The 16,015-nt window shown below is 44.6% G+C and overlaps 1 protein-coding gene and 1 long non-coding RNA gene across 10 annotated transcripts in view; one reads left to right on the top strand and one right to left on the bottom strand.

Moving 5' to 3' along the window:
• Nucleotides 1–16,015, top strand: part of RARB (retinoic acid receptor beta) — a 329,638-nt gene that overhangs the window by 308,097 nt on the left and 5,526 nt on the right. For all 9 annotated transcript variants that reach the window (XM_062607210.1, XM_062607213.1, XM_062607211.1 and 6 more), the window contains 2 exons: nt 8,437–8,613; nt 15,300–15,504. In XM_062607210.1, the coding sequence (XP_062463194.1) occupies nt 8,437–8,613; nt 15,300–15,504 (382 nt within the window). The remainder of the gene's footprint in view (nt 1–8,436; nt 8,614–15,299; nt 15,505–16,015) is intronic.
• The window catches only part of LOC134157824 (uncharacterized), a 308,975-nt gene that overhangs the window by 216,649 nt on the left and 76,311 nt on the right, over nt 1–16,015 (bottom strand). The window lies entirely within an intron of this gene.

The following is a 16,015-nucleotide window of genomic DNA, read 5'->3' on the forward strand; positions in this document are numbered from 1 at the left end:
CTTGCAAATGGCTTGGCTATCCCTGAACCATCTGTCAGTATACCTCCCGACATGGGCATGTTGGTGTGTACTTCTATGTTACCTCTGAGTTAGAAGAGTGCATTGCAGCTCATGTGGTGGTACTTCATACTAGTAATTGCCAAAGATCTTAGAGGGTTGAAAGATAAGCCTGGGCACCTATACACTTACATTACGTATTGGATGCTTAAGCATCATTAATATTTTAGCTCTTGAAATGATACAAGTGGATGAAATTGGAGAGGGTCTTGTTGCGTATCACACCCAGCACTGATATCTTCCTCCTCGGGTTCCTGCTGACCCCCATGGTGAGTTTATGTCCCTGTTGGAATTTCAGAACCCTCACTGAGAGCACCTTGAGCTAAGTAATAAACAGATGAATCTGGTCTGTCAGTGGGTCCTGAGTAACCATGACCTGACCACACTTTCTCTGGGGCTAGATACTGCTCATTTGTATCTCAGGCCAGATCAGAGAGCTTAGGGAAAAAGATTTCTTGTGTTTATTGCTGGTCTGTTGGAAGTCCATGGCAGTTACCTGTGTGTGGCTGAAATCCCTGCTGCTTTGTCATGGTTTGGTACTATACAACTTGCAATAGCCAACATTGTACTGAAAGAGTATTTTTGGCTTACTTACCTTGAGTCTTTGACAACAATACAGCTTCCTTCAACAGCTGTGTCAAAACTAGTAACAGCAGTGCTAAATGCTGGCTTCCTACTGCATTCTCATGGTCTTTGTGTGAAATACAGAGTATTTAAATCTCTCATCAACTAAGGTCTGGCAACCAATCCAGCTTTTTAGCTAGGAATTCAGTGTTAAAAACTCATTTTTATGAACACTGTCTCTACTTAGCTGCAGAAGGGACAAAGTACTGCTTGGGCTGGAGCAAAGCTCATCTTCATCTCCTATCAGCCCAGGAGCAGGGGGAGAAGGCTTTGCGCGGTGGCAGAGGATGCAGGAAGTAGAAGGTGTATGTGCTGGTCAGAGCAGCACAGCTTTGGTGCTTGCACACCACCACCAGCTGCTTGTCAAATGGCAGGACTCAGGCAATAACCTGTCCTTTTGAGACGCTTGAAATAGGGACCAGAAGTCAGAAAAAAGGAGCGCACATCCCTTTTTCTAAATGCTGAGTCCCAGTGGAGCAAGAGGCCTACACCATTTCTTGATCAGTCGCAAGCTAGTATGGGTCAAAGATTGCCACCAGTCCTGCTGTTATGCCCCATTCTGCAGGCTAGCAGTCATGAAGCATGGCATGCTCACACTGCAGAGCATACAGATTGCTTTTGTAACCTTAGAGGTTTTTATTCAATTCTTTAAGCGAGAGGTGACAAGTGAGTGTATTGAATTGATGTGGATTCACTTAAATTTCATGAGCTTTGCTCTTGCGTACAGATAGAGGTGATAGGCAGAAGAAACTGTTCTGCAAGCACAGCCCGTGTGCCTTCAGTTACATGATCAGCCAGAGTGATTTAAAACACAATTTTGTTTGTTGCTAAAAAGAGAGAAGAATTTTAAGTATAAGAGAGTGCAGTAAAGAAGATCTTACAGAGATACAGTCATGAAAAAAATTTGCTCAGACATTTGGCTTGTGTATCTGGCTCCTCTCACCCTCAAGCACTGCAGCCTGCATTTCCCAGAGGTAAATGTTACATGGTGATTTTTCCTCCCCCATTGTACTTTTTTACCTGTTAAAAAAAACAGGTTTGGAGAAGCATTTTGAATTATGATTTTTTTCTATCCATCTGCTCTTTAAAAAGAAAGAGCGTCCATATCTGTAACAATTACCATACTTTGCACAGTTAATAAAAGTCTAGTTAAAATAATGGGACAATAGCATTCGTATGAAATTTCCTGGATCATTTGATTTAACGGTTGCATTTGCTGGGTAGTGGCAAGTATAGTTCTGATGATGATGAGAATCAGCAAGCTGTTTAAATATTACGGATTTCAAAGTCCATCATAAATAGATCTCTTTTATTACTGTCATCCAGGTAAGAGAGAGTGCCGTAGTAATTTCTCTGGAGATGTCATACTTTATAGTATAATTGAGTGCAACTGTACTGCTTGTCCCTTGAGACTGGCATTATTTGTAGATCTGCAGCTATGTTACATCCAGCCTCATAAGAAAGGGGGGATAAAACAGAAGATAAGTTTGACTCTGTAGACCCTTGCTGTGGGTTCTCTTGGGTTGCTCTCGGATGGCTGGAAGCAGAGATGTTCTGCATCTTAGCAGCATTTTGATAGTGCTGGGCTTAGAAGTTACATGGCTATTGTTCTCTGCCTATATATAGAATCATAGAATCATAGAATCGTTAGGGTTGGAAAGGACCTTAAGATCATCAAGTTCCAACCCCCCTGCCATGGGCAGGGACACCTCACACTAAACCATGTCACCCAAGGCTTTCTCCAGCCTGGCCTTGAACACTGCCAGGGATGGAGCATTCACAACCTCCCTGGGCAACCCATTCCAGTGCCTCACCACCCTCACAGGAAAGAATTTCTTCCTTACACCCAATCTAAACTTCCCCTGTTTAAGTTTTAACCCGTTACCCCTTGTCCTATCACTACAGTCCCTAATGAAGAGTTCCTCCCCAGCATCCCTATAGGCCCCCTTCAGATACTGGAAGGCTGCTATGAGGTCTCCACACAGCCTTCTCTTCTCCAGGCTATTCCTTTGCATATATATATATATCAGGATACATATCTGTGTGTATATATGTATATATCTCCTGAGGCTGGGACTAAGCAGAGATGCATGCTGTGGTCCTTGGTGAACTCGCTGGAGCTGGAGTGCATTGCTTTTGCTAAAGAGGCATAGCAAGTGTTCCTGATTAGGGCAGAGTTCCCCTGTGAGCCTTGTTTCCTTTCTAAAGTGGATTTTAAAGACGGTAGGGATTCTGCTACTGTGTATGTTTCTGTGAGTACCTCATCCCATATTGTTAATGTGGAGATAGAGCAGCCTGCAATGAAAAAAGCAAAAATGATGGAAAAATGGGATCAATTTATGTGGCAAAAAATGGCTGTTTAATTGGATTTCATAGCAAGGTTGGGCTTTTCAACTAATAAAGATGCCACTGGAGTGTATTATAGTATTGTTCCACCATATGTGCACTGGTGCATAGGCCTGAAAAACATGCAAGACTGCTCCTGGTAAAGACAGTCAAAAAACTGCTTCAGTAAAATATTCAGGAAAAATCATAGCATCTGCATCTTTTTCACAGCATGGTTAGAGGTGGTCCCCAGGCAAATTTCATCTGAGTTTCTGTTTCTAACGTGTATTTTATTAACCCCATGCTTTGTTGTTCAACCTATTTTACTGTATTTATTTTATTTTAGTTTTAGTGCATGCTGAATGTTTTTACTGCATTTACCGAGGTGAGTAGCTCTGGGGAGGATGCCTTCAGCACCAGAGCAGGGGGAAAACACAGCGTCCAGTCTCTTTCCTCAATGACCAGAGCCACGAAAGCATCCCTAAGCCCTTGCCAGGTCTGGCTCAGGAGCCGGCAGTGCTGCTGACTGAGCAGCTGTCTCTTAGGGCACCAAGAGTGACAACTCCTGGTTGCTCCTGTGGGATAAAACACTCCCATGGGAGCATGAGTGACCAGGAGCATGCGCAGCAGTCAGGGCATGTTGTGGTAGTACACACAGGCAGGGCAAGCAGGAAGGGTCCAGAAGCCTGGCACCTGAAGAGGTAGGCTCAGTCAGTGGTCACTGAGAAGGTGCTCAAGGATGTCATCTTCTCAGCAGAAGGCAAAGAAAACAAAGTCCTCTCTTGAGGCCAGGAAGGACATGGCGACCCAGACAGGGGTCCCTCAAAAGCATGCATTCATCAAGTTGTATGGCTGTAGTGAGTGCCAGAGCCTGTCAGTGATGCTGGATGGTAACTGTGCAAGATGTGACCAGGTTGATGATTTTGTTCTGTGTGATGGCAGAGCTATGGGAAGAATTGGAAAGGATAAGGAGCATGAGGGAATCTGAGGAGGAGATTGACTGGTGGAGCTGTACTGTACCATCCCAAAACAAGAGAAAGTAAGGATCCCCTATCCTCTTGTTACCAGGCAAATGGAGGGTACCTAGGAGACAGGGGTGGTTGGAAACAGGTTAGTCCTCCGAGTAGACAGCATATTACAGCTTATGTCACCTTCCTAAGGTGACAACAGATTCAAGGCCCTGGTACTTGAAGATCAGAAAAATGAGGAGGATGATGAAGCAGGTAAGGGATCATCCAGGTCGGAAGAGTCACAGCAGGTGAGTCAGCACCTCATATCAGGACCAACTCTACTAGGTAAAAAAGAAGAGTGGTTGTGATTGGTGACTCCACCTTAAGGGGAACAGAGGACCCACTATGTGGACCTGACCACTCGCAAGGTGTGCTGCCTCCCTGGGGCCGGGGTAAGGGACTTTCATCAGAAAACCATGCTCTCTGGAAATGAGCTGGGGTAGCATGACACTGTTGGAGGCCAGATCCACAGGGCAACTTAAATGTATCTGTGCCGTTGCCCACAGCATGGGCAACAAACAGGAGGAGCTGGAAGCCATTGTGCAGCAGGGAAATCATGACACAGTTCCATCACAGAAACATAGTGGGATGACTTGCATAATTGGGGTGCTGCAGTGGAAGGCTACAGGCTCTTCAGAAGGATAGGTGAGGAAAGACTGGTGGGGGTGCATTGTATGCCAGGGAGTGCATCGACTGCCTTGAACTCAGTGTTGTGAGTGAGAAGGTTCAATGTTTGTGGGTGAAGATCGGTGGGAAGGCCAACTAAGCGGATATCCCGGTAGGTGTCTGTTACAGACCACCCAACCGGGATGAAGCTATGGATGAAGTGTTCTTCAAACAGCTGAGAGAAGTTTAACAATCGTGAGCCCTTGTTCTCATGGGGAACTTCAACCTACCAAATGTCTCCTGGAAGTACAATATAGCAGGGCCAGTGTTGATTAATGTATTTATTGAATGATGAGATCTTAGACTGGATATCAGGAAAAATTTCTTCACCAAATGGGTGCTCAGGCATTAGAACAGGCTGCCCAGGGCAGTGATGGAATCACTGTTGCTGGAAGTGTTCAAAAACCATGTAGATGAGGCCCTCGGTGACATGGTTTAGTGGTGACCCTGGCAGTGTTGGGGGGAACTGTTGGACTGTATGATCTTCAAAGTCTTTTCCAGCCCAGCTGATTCTGTGATTCTATGCATTGATATTGAGTCAGGCTTGCTTTTACATATTCAGAAATGCTACTAAAAATATAGCTGTTTTCTGTGATGCTTGTGACTGGGTTCATTAACAGATAAAATGTTAAAAGCCTCTCCATTTGTAGCATCTCCATGATAATGTGTAAACCACATTAGCTTCAGTGCTGAGGAATTTGGCACCTGGCATAATAAACCACCTGGTTATTTTGTATTTTATTAACTGCCCCTTCTCTTCAGTTTGCGTAATACCAAGTAAGATTTACATTTGTTAAGACGGTTGCGCATTACTCTCAGTGGAAGACATGTCAAACTTCCCATTGCCAGTACTGCAGCGTGATAAAGTAACCTCATATGATACTGATGAAGATTTCATTCACACTTACTGGTTTCATGCAACGTCTTTTTTTTCCAGATGGATACCCTAGTGTAAAATGATTTCCTGCTTTAGGCTCTGCTTTGTGTAGCTCTCCGCTATGCCATCTTTCTATGAACTGGATAAACTGCCTATTAAATTTAATTACAGCCTGAATGACTGCACATCTTGATCTTATTTTTCCTCCAATGTATTGTATTTCACCAAGGTCCTTGAGGATGAAATAAAATAAATCTGAAGGATGCATACTCTGGTAGCCAAAAGAAATGTTTCAAAGGGCATTACAATGACTGTTAACCTGTTAGTTTGGAACCGTTTTGAAGGCAGTTCCTTAGGTTCAGGATTTTAAACACATTTTCTCCCATCTTTTCTTCTATCATTAAGAAAGAAAAAAAAAAAAAAAGAAAAGAAGTTTCCAGAATAAAAATGCAAATAGAAATGATGAATTTAATTTCTTAATCCCTTGAAAAGAGGGGGAGCAGGGAAGAGCATGTATGCACCTTCAAACTGTGCAGCATGGTTTAGCATCTATTTTTGCAGTAAGAGCCTAATGTAACTATTACTGGCTCAAATTGCAGCCCTGCTGCAAGTGAGGGTGAATGTCAGGCTGACAGTGCCCCTGGGTCCTGTCAGGACTCTGCTCTTCATGACTGATGGTGGTGGTGGTGGTGTCTGTGAAGGCAGCCCAGGGAGGGGGTGACCACAGTCAAGCTGAGCTCACCCCATGAGCTTGCCATGAACCAAAGGAAGCTGATGGCTTCAAAGGTTTCTGAGGGGGTGTCGTGGTTTAAACCCAGTCAGGTAACTCGTTCACTCACTCTCCCCCTTCTTTCCCTCCCCCTACTCCCGGAGAGACGGAGAGGAGAATCGAAAAAAATGCAACTTCCACGGGTTGAGATAAGAACAGTTTAGTAACTAAGGTATAACACAAATCACTGCTGCTACCACCAATAATAACAATGATAAAGGAAATAACAAGGGAAGAGAATACAACACCTCACCACCAGCCAACCGATAACTCGCCCCCCCCCAGCCCGACCAAGCACCGACCGATACCTCCTCCAACCCCGCAGTCTCCCAGCCCTTCTGGCTAACTCCCAGTTACCTCCTGGGCATGACGTGCTGTGGTATGGAATACCTCTTTGGTCAGTTTGGGTCAGGTGTCCTGTCTCTGCTTCCTCACAGCTTCCCCTCCTCCCTGGCAGAGCATGAGGCTCACAAAGTCCTTGGCCAAACCAAAACATCATTGTTATCAGCACTGTTCCCAAGCCGAAAGTCAAAACACTGCACTGCACCAGCTACCAAGGAGGAGAAAAATGACTGCTACTGCTGAACCCAGGACAGGGGGACATCCTCACCATCAGTGGTGATGGTGGCAGTCACTAGAGAAGTGCCCTCCAAGAAAGTGCGATCTATGTAAATGGGATGGTTTTTGATGGCTGTTAGACTTTTAGGTTGATTCCTCTTATTTAACTTTTATTTTAAAGTTTATTTAACATTTTAACTTCAACCAACTAAGACTAGGCAGCTAATCACAGTTGCAGAGGAAGCCACCATCTGACGGGATTTTCCCTTCCCTGACTTAAGTACCTATCTGGAGTACTTAAATACTTAAGGTGAGCCTTTCTTTGGAGATGCCTGCCTCTGGGTTAGTCAACAAGCTGAGATGAGAAGTGGAAGAGAGAAGCTCTGCCTCTGCTTTTATATCATTGCAGCTCAGCAGCTTTTGCAAATTCATTGCCAGCGTATTTTGACAGGTAAAATTCCTCTTCCAATGAAGAGAAGATTGCCTGAATGCTGAAGGCAGCTAGAACACACACTAAACTTGGCAGCTCATGAAATAGTGGGAGAGGCCATCACACTGGCTGCATCCTGAACAGCATTGGATCAAATGCTGGCAAAACAGGAACGTAGTGAATGCTAGGGCAAGGTATTTCAGAGCTGTCTTATCTGTTTCTTGTCAGCCCGTTGGAATCATGGGTGGACTGAAAACGACTCACCAGGTCTCCCCTTGACACCGTCTTTTCTTGAGCAAGCGTGAAATAGAACACAGCAACTTTTGAGTAAGCCAGGTCTTGGCTGACATGTTCAACACTTTCAAGGGGTTATTCTGAATGTATGAAAACATGAGCTTAATCGCAGAATTAACACAAATTTGCTACACAGCCTAGCAAATTACAGACTTTTTGATTAAGATACGTGACTATACAGAAACAAAAGATGCAGCTGGGATGTCCTTGTAACACTTCAAACAGTAGAGTGTAAGTTGGACGCATCATCAAACGAGCATATAGCATTCATCAGTGCACATGGTGTTTTTCTTAATGTCGTGTAAAGAAGTGCTCTTTAACTCATGGGAGACTGTAGCTTGAGAAAGCTGTAGAACTCTTGCAGAGCCACAGAGCAGATAAATTAAGTAGAACTAATTTGCTAGGACCTTAAGTATGTGAAACTATATTCCAAATATTGTGCTGCTTTTTCCAGATGAGGACCTGATATTCTTGTTCCACTGTTCATTTCTATTTTCTGGGGTACAACTGTAAATTGTCTCTCTCAATGAACTTATTATATAATGGCAGGGAAGAGTAATGATAGTGGCATTTGGAAATGTTTAAGTTCATTTGTATTCCTTGTACAGATGGCCTCTGCAATCATAAGTAACAGAGAAATATCCAAGGAATTTTCAGGCGATTAATTCAAGTTTAAGACCAGCATCATCCCAACAGCAAGCGGCAGAAAATGCCTGGAATGTTAATAGAAAGTACTTCTGGAAGCAGTACTCAGTTTCTTTCCCTTGAAAACCCTTCACTGAAAGAGACATTGTTGATTTATGGTGCCTTCTGTCTGTCTTTCCAGAACTCCAGCGCAGATCATCGGGTTCGACTGGACCTTGGGCTTTGGGACAAATTCAGTGAACTTGCAACAAAGTGCATTATTAAAATAGTGGAATTTGCAAAGCGATTGCCAGGCTTCACAAGTTTGACCATTGCAGACCAGATAACTCTCCTTAAAGCCGCCTGCCTGGATATACTGGTACGTGTTTTTAACATCATTGTTATGCTACTAATGTATTCTGTAGCCTTCTTTTTTACTGTAATTGGCAAAGAGGTCAAGTACTGCCCTGGCCTTATGATTGTAAAATTGAGTTTATTGGATAGTCTGGTACGGTCACAAGTGGACTCTGGTAGCTCTACAGATGTGTGTTATATGGGATGAGCATAGCTTTCAAATTAAGTATGAACCAAAACAGTAAGTGTGAGCTAAATCTATGGTCTGTAGATTTCAGTACAGTTGCAAGAAGAGCACATTTTGGTATTGTGGCACTAAAGTGAAATCTGTGCAGCTTTAGAAAAGCTCGCATATTGTGTTAACAGTGTTAACTGAAGAGGCATCTGATTCTTTTTCTTTCCTCCTTCTTCCTCCCTCCAAAACTTAATGCTGTATATAAAGGATACCTAGAAAGATGGTACACCATATAACATTTTAGGAATGTTATATGTGGTCATGAGTTAATTCAAGGAACAAGGTACAAATCTTGAGAGTGAGGTTTTGGGAGGTTGTAGAGGGGAAAGTGGTGTGCTGGGGCCTAGCAGGCACAGATCCCCCTGCTTTCACCAGCGCTGCAGGCACCTGTGGATGCTGTAGTGGACTCTGTGCAGATTTTGGCTAAATGTAGTTCAGTTTTAAGCAGGCAAGCATACAACCTGCAGCAGGGAATGATGCAGGTGGTCTTGGAGTTTTTCTCCACTATGTCAAGGCAAGGTGTCTTCCCTCCCTTTGCCTGCTGTTGTTTCTGTCATGCTGACCTTCAGAGGAGCCCTCTGGGATCTCAGGTTGTCTATAGAGGTCTTCAGGCTTTTAGTGGCAAATATGTTTTGTGTTATCGGTCATAGCAGTAACTTTCAGCAAAAAAAAACAATATTTTCAACATGTTTAAAACATATTTAAAATGCTTTCTTCTGAGCACAAGCATTCAGGCCTTCATTGAGACAAGCATGGCCAAGAAGCCTGTTGTAGAATGGTGACTATAGATACATTTTTTGGCATGATACAGGAGTTTTAACTAGGGAATTTGAAGTAATTAATCTTTGAATTTCTAAAAGTGCATTAGTGCATTGCTTCAAACAGGATCATGTTGAGAAGAATGCTAACTGCTGTGACCTCTTCCTCTTGTTTCTGTCAAAAGCTGTTTTGAAGAATTACATCTAGAGGACATTGATGAAAGAGGAAGAGGGGTGGGAGGGGGGAAGGGATATCGTTCTTTCGCCTATAAAAAAAAGGGAAGATTGAGGTTTCGCTGCCGTGCTTAAGAGTCACCTCTCATTGTCCCCTTCCTACAGGCTCCCATTCAGACTTGCCCATCACATTGTTAACTGTGTGTGGTCCCTCCATGGGGCAAGGCCATCCATTACCAATTGCATGCCTGTCATCGGCAGCTCTGTCCTGATAAGACATAGTTACGTCCCCCTTACACTGAAAGGCATACAGTAATCAATAAGCTGTGGTGCTTCCTCAGACATCTTCTGCCAGAGGTACCTGACAGGAATACTTTGTGCTTTGCTGTTGTAACCAGTAACAAATGGTTAATACAGAAACTACCCAGAAATGGTGGGGAGGAGTCAGGATATAGCCACAATCTGCACATCCAAACTGAAACTTTAGCCCTTAAGCTGCTGCCCCCTGTTTCTTGCTGCCATGCGCTGGCTCTCTAGCTGCTGGAAAATCCCATACCCTAATTTTGTAATTGCTCAGGATCCTACAACATCCTGTCTCTTTATTGGGGTGGGTAGTGGGAGGTTACCTTCGGAGTAATATAGCCCCTGTTGTGCAGGGTCCCTCCGGCAGCTGCACTTGCTTTTCTCATCTTTTTCTCATCTTTTTCTCATCTTTTTCTCATTTTTTCTAGCAAAATGAATGTGGAAAGAGTCCAGGGTCCAGCCTGTCCTAAATCCTATGGATAAAAGCCTGAGAAGTTCCTGAAAACTAATCCTTAATAGCATCATTTTTGCTTTCTGTTGTAAAACCCCACGCATTAATGCTGCAAAGGCGTTTGTGTGTGCGGAACAACTCATGCTGATGGGGTACGGCAGCACGTATGGGGAGGTTTGTTCATTGTTTCAGTCACCTGCTTGGGTTTCTCCTCTGGGGGAAACTGTCCCAGGCAGCTAAGGCAGCTAATGTCTAACAGGGCTCTAAATAACAAAGCCCAGCTTGCCTTAACTAACCTGTTTAAAATGAGTAACAATTCTATGGTAGCAACTTTGTGGATGATTTTGGTTTTGTGCAACCTGCAGGGTTTTTGCGTTGCACTTTATAACTGGCTCGTAGGAACCCCAGATGCTTCAAGATATAAATATTCCTTAAAACAAAGGGTCCTTTAATCATGGGCAAGAACCTTATTTACAGCTGTAAGTGGCATTTAAGAGCAGAGTTACAACTAAAACACTTGGCTTGGTTACAAAACCTAAACAACACTGAGGACATTAGAGTTCAGTTTAAAACCCAGAAAGATACCGTGATTTCTTATTTCGAAGTGCTGACGTTTCCCACATGTTCCTCAGTGAATATGAGCCTGAAATCAGCTTCACTTTGACACTGGAAGCTTGCCCAAGAAGGGTTTAGCAGCAGCTTGGCAATATCCATGGTGTTACACAGACCTTGATGAAGGACAACTCCTAAAAAAAACAAACCCAGCTTTTCAAATCGTCTGTCTCCGAGTTTAATAACAGTGTGTTGTGGGATAATGTCGGAGGGAATGCAGGAGGAACCTGAGACCCCATTGCTGCAGTTGGCCAAAGTGCATTGCAGAAAGCACATAGTTGGACTTCAACTGTGCCAGTGCCCAGTGGAACCACTGCAGGCTCCTCTGCTTGAAGGCCGGTGCAGCAGTTGGGTGTGGAAGCCTTTCTGTGCATGCCCACAGGCGCTGTGGGCTGAGTAACCAAACCCATTCCCAATGAGGATCCAGCCAAGAGCACTTGCTCTCTGTTAGCCATGGGAGGGCGGTGATTTGGGAGGTCTGAGCACCCCTAAGCATGAACACCCAGAATGGGCCTTACAGCATAGGGCTGTGAGCATGGGAAGGGAGCAGTGGCCTGTTGTGTGTCAGGAGAAGCATGTTCGGCCTCCAGGCTGGTTAGGGTGACTGCTTCAGGGCACCCCAGTCCTCCTGGGCTGGGAGTATCTGGTACCCAGACTTGCTCTCAGAGGGAGGATGTGGAGAACCGTATCTGCCAAACACCATGGTGTTGCCCAATTTATCTCCAAGTTCTGCTTTGATGATTTGTTGAGCTGTGGGTCCCGGAGGGTGGGACTCTCATTGCTAAGGCTTATCAATTAAAATAGCACCAGAGTAAAAGGGGCTGCCTTTCTTCCCACCTGAGCAAAGGAAAAATCATGCCACTTAAGGAGTACAGAGCCTTGTTCCTCCAAAAGTTGCATAACTGATGAGCACAGGTCACAGACCTATTGGAAGGCAGCTACGTTATGTGCAGACTTCAGATGGGAAGAGCTGTGCTCCAGTTTCTCTTGCATGCCATTACAGAAGTAGACAAGCAGCCCTTGGGTTTCTCGTAAATTCGCAGTTTTAAAACCTTGCTTTTCTTGAAAACAACAAACTCTGCATTGTTTCTTCTCATTTCTGTGCAATCCTTTTAGTGATTTAAAAGGATAACAAGCAGCAAACTTTAGGGGAGAGAACCTGCTGTTCTCTTACTGGTAAGTTCTCTTATTGGTAAGATAAGTTCTCTTATTGGTAAGCCTACTTTCTCTTATTGATGGGTTGCTGTCCTTTATAACCTTAATTTCTGCTACTTATCCTGAAATACTCTTACATAAAACCTTTGGAGATACCAGCAGGCTTTTAAAATCAGCAAGTTTGCCGATGACACCAAGCTGTGTGGTTCGGTTGATACTCTGGAGGGAAGGAATGCCATCCAGAGGGACCTTGACACGCTTGTGAGGTGGGCTGATGCCAACCTCACGGACTTTAAGCATGCCGAGTGCAAGGTCCTACACCTGGGTCGGAGCAATCCCAGGCACAGCTACAGGTTGGGCAGAGAAGAGATTCAGAGCAGCCCTGCGGAGAAGGACTTGGGGGTGTTGGTTGATAAGAAAATGAACATGAGCTGGCAGTGTGCACTGGCAGCCCAGAAAGCCAACCGTATCCTGGGCTGCATCAAAAGGAGCGTGACCAGCAGGTCGAAGGAGGTGATCCTGCCCCTCTACTCTGCTCTTGTGAGACCTCACCTGGAGTATTGTGTGCAGTTCTGGTGTCCTCAACATAAAAAGGACATGGAACTGTTGGAACAAGTCCAGAGGAAGGCCACGAGGATGATCAGGGGACTGGAGCACCTCCCGTATGAAGACAGGCTGAGAAAGTTGGGGCTGTTCAGCCTGGAGAAGAGAAGGCTGTGTGGAGACCTCATAGCAGCCTTCCAGTATCTGAAGGGGGCCTATAGGGATGCTGGAGAGGGACTCTTCATTAGGGACTGTAGTGACAGGACAAGGGGTAACGGGTTAAAACTTAAACAGGGGATGTTTAGATTGGATGTAAGGAAGAAATTCTTTCCTGTGAGGGTGGTGAGGCACTGGAATGGGTTGCCCAGGGAGGTTGTGAATGCTCCATCCCTGGCGGTGTTCAACACCAGGTTGGATGAGGCCTTGGGTGATATGATTTAGTGTGAGGTGTCCCTGCCCATGGCAGGGGGGTTGGAACTTGATCATCTTAAGGTCCTTTGCAACCCTAACTTTTCTATGATTCTGTGATTCTATATTTGTGGGGTATTTGTGGTCAGTGAAGAATTTGAGTGCCGTGTGTTTGTATTTGTGCTTCTCTTGTTCATTGACTCAAGTAATTTCAAGAGCTTATTCCAACTGAGGGGTAGGGGAAGGATATGAAGCATGCCTGTCCAACCACACAGATCCTCAGCACTCCAGTGTATGCCCACAATGGGAGATAAGATTGTTGCTGAGATAGAAAATAGTTGAAGAGCTTTCTGCAGAAATGCACCCTATTAAGCCTCTTACCAAGGAATTTAAGATGAGAAATAGCTTCCCTGTAGGTCTCTTACGGGCCACGTCCTCCCCATTCTCCTCTCTGCTTATTTGGAGCACCGTTGCCAGGCAGTGATGAAAGTGGGAGAACCAAGCCCAGACTTGTCAGCTGCCAAGCACTGGGGCCTCTGTCCCGGAGTCTCAGCAGCCATAGGAATAATGAAGATGCTCTCTGTGCTCACTTACATTAGTGTAAATCTTTGGTGTCAAATCTTTAAAACCAAGTAGGATGGCTGCATGGGAAATGAATACAGTCAAACCTGAAAAAATAAAGCTGCAGCCAGCTCAGCTGGTCAGCGAGGCTTGTTTTGGTTTTGTTTTAGGTATAACCCTTCTCCCACCTCTGATTAGTGTACACGTTAAGCATTGATATATATAACAGAACTATGTCAACAGGATGGACATCTCTTATGTGGTCATTAAGGCAGTGTTCATTAATGGCAGCTGTACAAATGAGCCCCCACCATAGAGTCCGTCATGGGACACAGCCTGGGTTTGCTCTGAACTCAGCTGTGGCTGTCCGCACTGCCACCTCCACTGTGACAGAACCTTTGACTCAGTTATCCCAGAGGCATTTGATAACAAAATGCAGAGCATCCTTGGTGTTTTATTCATGTGGTTTGCATTCCTCCATGTCCAGTTAGAGGTGTGAATCCCCGTCCTCCCGTTGAATGCTCTTTCATCTGGGGTGAGTGCTGGGTGGCTGTCGGCATTCAAGCACACTTGCCAAAACCACCACTGCCTGGGCTTGCATGGGAGTGAATGATGCTGTTGGCCATGGGAAGGGACACTGTACCAGGCAGACAGGGTGTGCGCCCTGCCCAGGGATGGGGGAAGCACCAGAGCCTTGAGCTGGAGGCCGACGGGCTGGTGAGGAGGTTACAGCGCACGGAACTAACAACCATCAGAGCAGAAAAGCTGAGCCAGCTCCTCAGGCTGCTGTGTGGAGGTTTAGGTGCAAGCTCCCACGCTGGCAAGAGCAGCAACGCTCATGGAGACCGTAACTGCAGCTTCCAGGGAGCTGGAGGGCTTTGCACTGCTCTCTGTGGAGCACTCACTGCGGGGTTGTGTTCACAGGGGATGTTCTCCTGTTTGCTGTCCCTCAAGAAAGCAAGCAGAAGTTAGGTGTTTCTCACCAGCTCACAGCTGCCCACACTCACACAAGGTATTGCAGAGACACTTCGTCCTTTCCAAAGACACGACCCAGAGAAGCAGAGAAGCACTGCAATGCAGAATTGATCCCCAAATTAATGAGATACGTGTATGTTCAAAGGGGAGGCACTTCCATGATCCTGCTGGATCAGATCAGCAGTGCAATAACATTGTATAGCTCAGTGTATATGGCATGCCGTTTATGTGAATGTTGTGGTAATGTTGGTGACCAAAGTGGTGAGAATTGCTTGGAAGTTCTGGATATTTCATAACTATGAGGAAAATTCCTGTTCTTAAATTTCTGTTATAAAAAACATCCATAATCAGTCGAGTGCATTTATGTTTTACCAGAAAGCTTTTGTGCTACTGGAACTAAACAAGCTGGCGTTTGATTTTGGGTTGTTTTGATGTGATGTACTGCAGTTCTGTGGGTTGTTTGCCGCATCGTGGAAATGCAACAGATCTCCTTGGATTAAATTCTTCAGATTTCTTCTTTTCTTGTCCTTCCACAGATCCTTAGAATTTGCACAAGATACACACCAGAACAAGACACCATGACCTTTTCAGATGGCCTTACCCTAAACCGAACTCAGATGCACAATGCCGGATTTGGCCCACTGACTGATCTCGTATTCACGTTTGCCAACCAGCTCCTGCCTTTGGAAATGGATGACACAGAAACGGGTCTCCTTAGTGCCATCTGCTTAATCTGCGGAGGTATTGTATACGTGAACAGGGATGCATTTCATAAGGACAGACACAATAATAACTTTGTTGATGTTTTACTTGTTTTGCTTTCCTTTACTAAATCTACATAATATATAGAGGTAGTAATATTATATATATTTTATAAATCACTTAACACTAGAAGTTTTTTTTTTCATTGATGATAGTTATTTGGTTTATTATTTATATGTTTTTAAATGCATCAAATCATTCTGTCAAGCAACTGATCCTATTATTTGCCTGATGAAGGACTTTAGGCTACATCCTGCTGCTTTTTTCTGTAAGCAGTATATGGGTACTGTATGAATGACCTTTGTTACGGCAAAGTGCTTGTTACGCAGCTTTTACTTACAACTACAATTGCATGCATGTGGGTATAATTGCACTGACACAGAAGTCATTGGGGATAAGTTTCTTTAGACAAAAGTAGATTATAGTTCAAAACTCATACTGGCACTGATGACATGATTGGGGTGGGCTGATGGCAATGTGAAAGGGACAT

The sequence above is a fragment of the Pezoporus occidentalis genome, unplaced genomic scaffold, assembly GCF_034315485.1.
Source record: "Pezoporus occidentalis ecotype Australia unplaced genomic scaffold, CSIRO_AGI_Poc_V1 ctg120, whole genome shotgun sequence".
NCBI classification, from domain to species: Eukaryota; Metazoa; Chordata; class Aves; order Psittaciformes; family Psittacidae; genus Pezoporus; species Pezoporus occidentalis.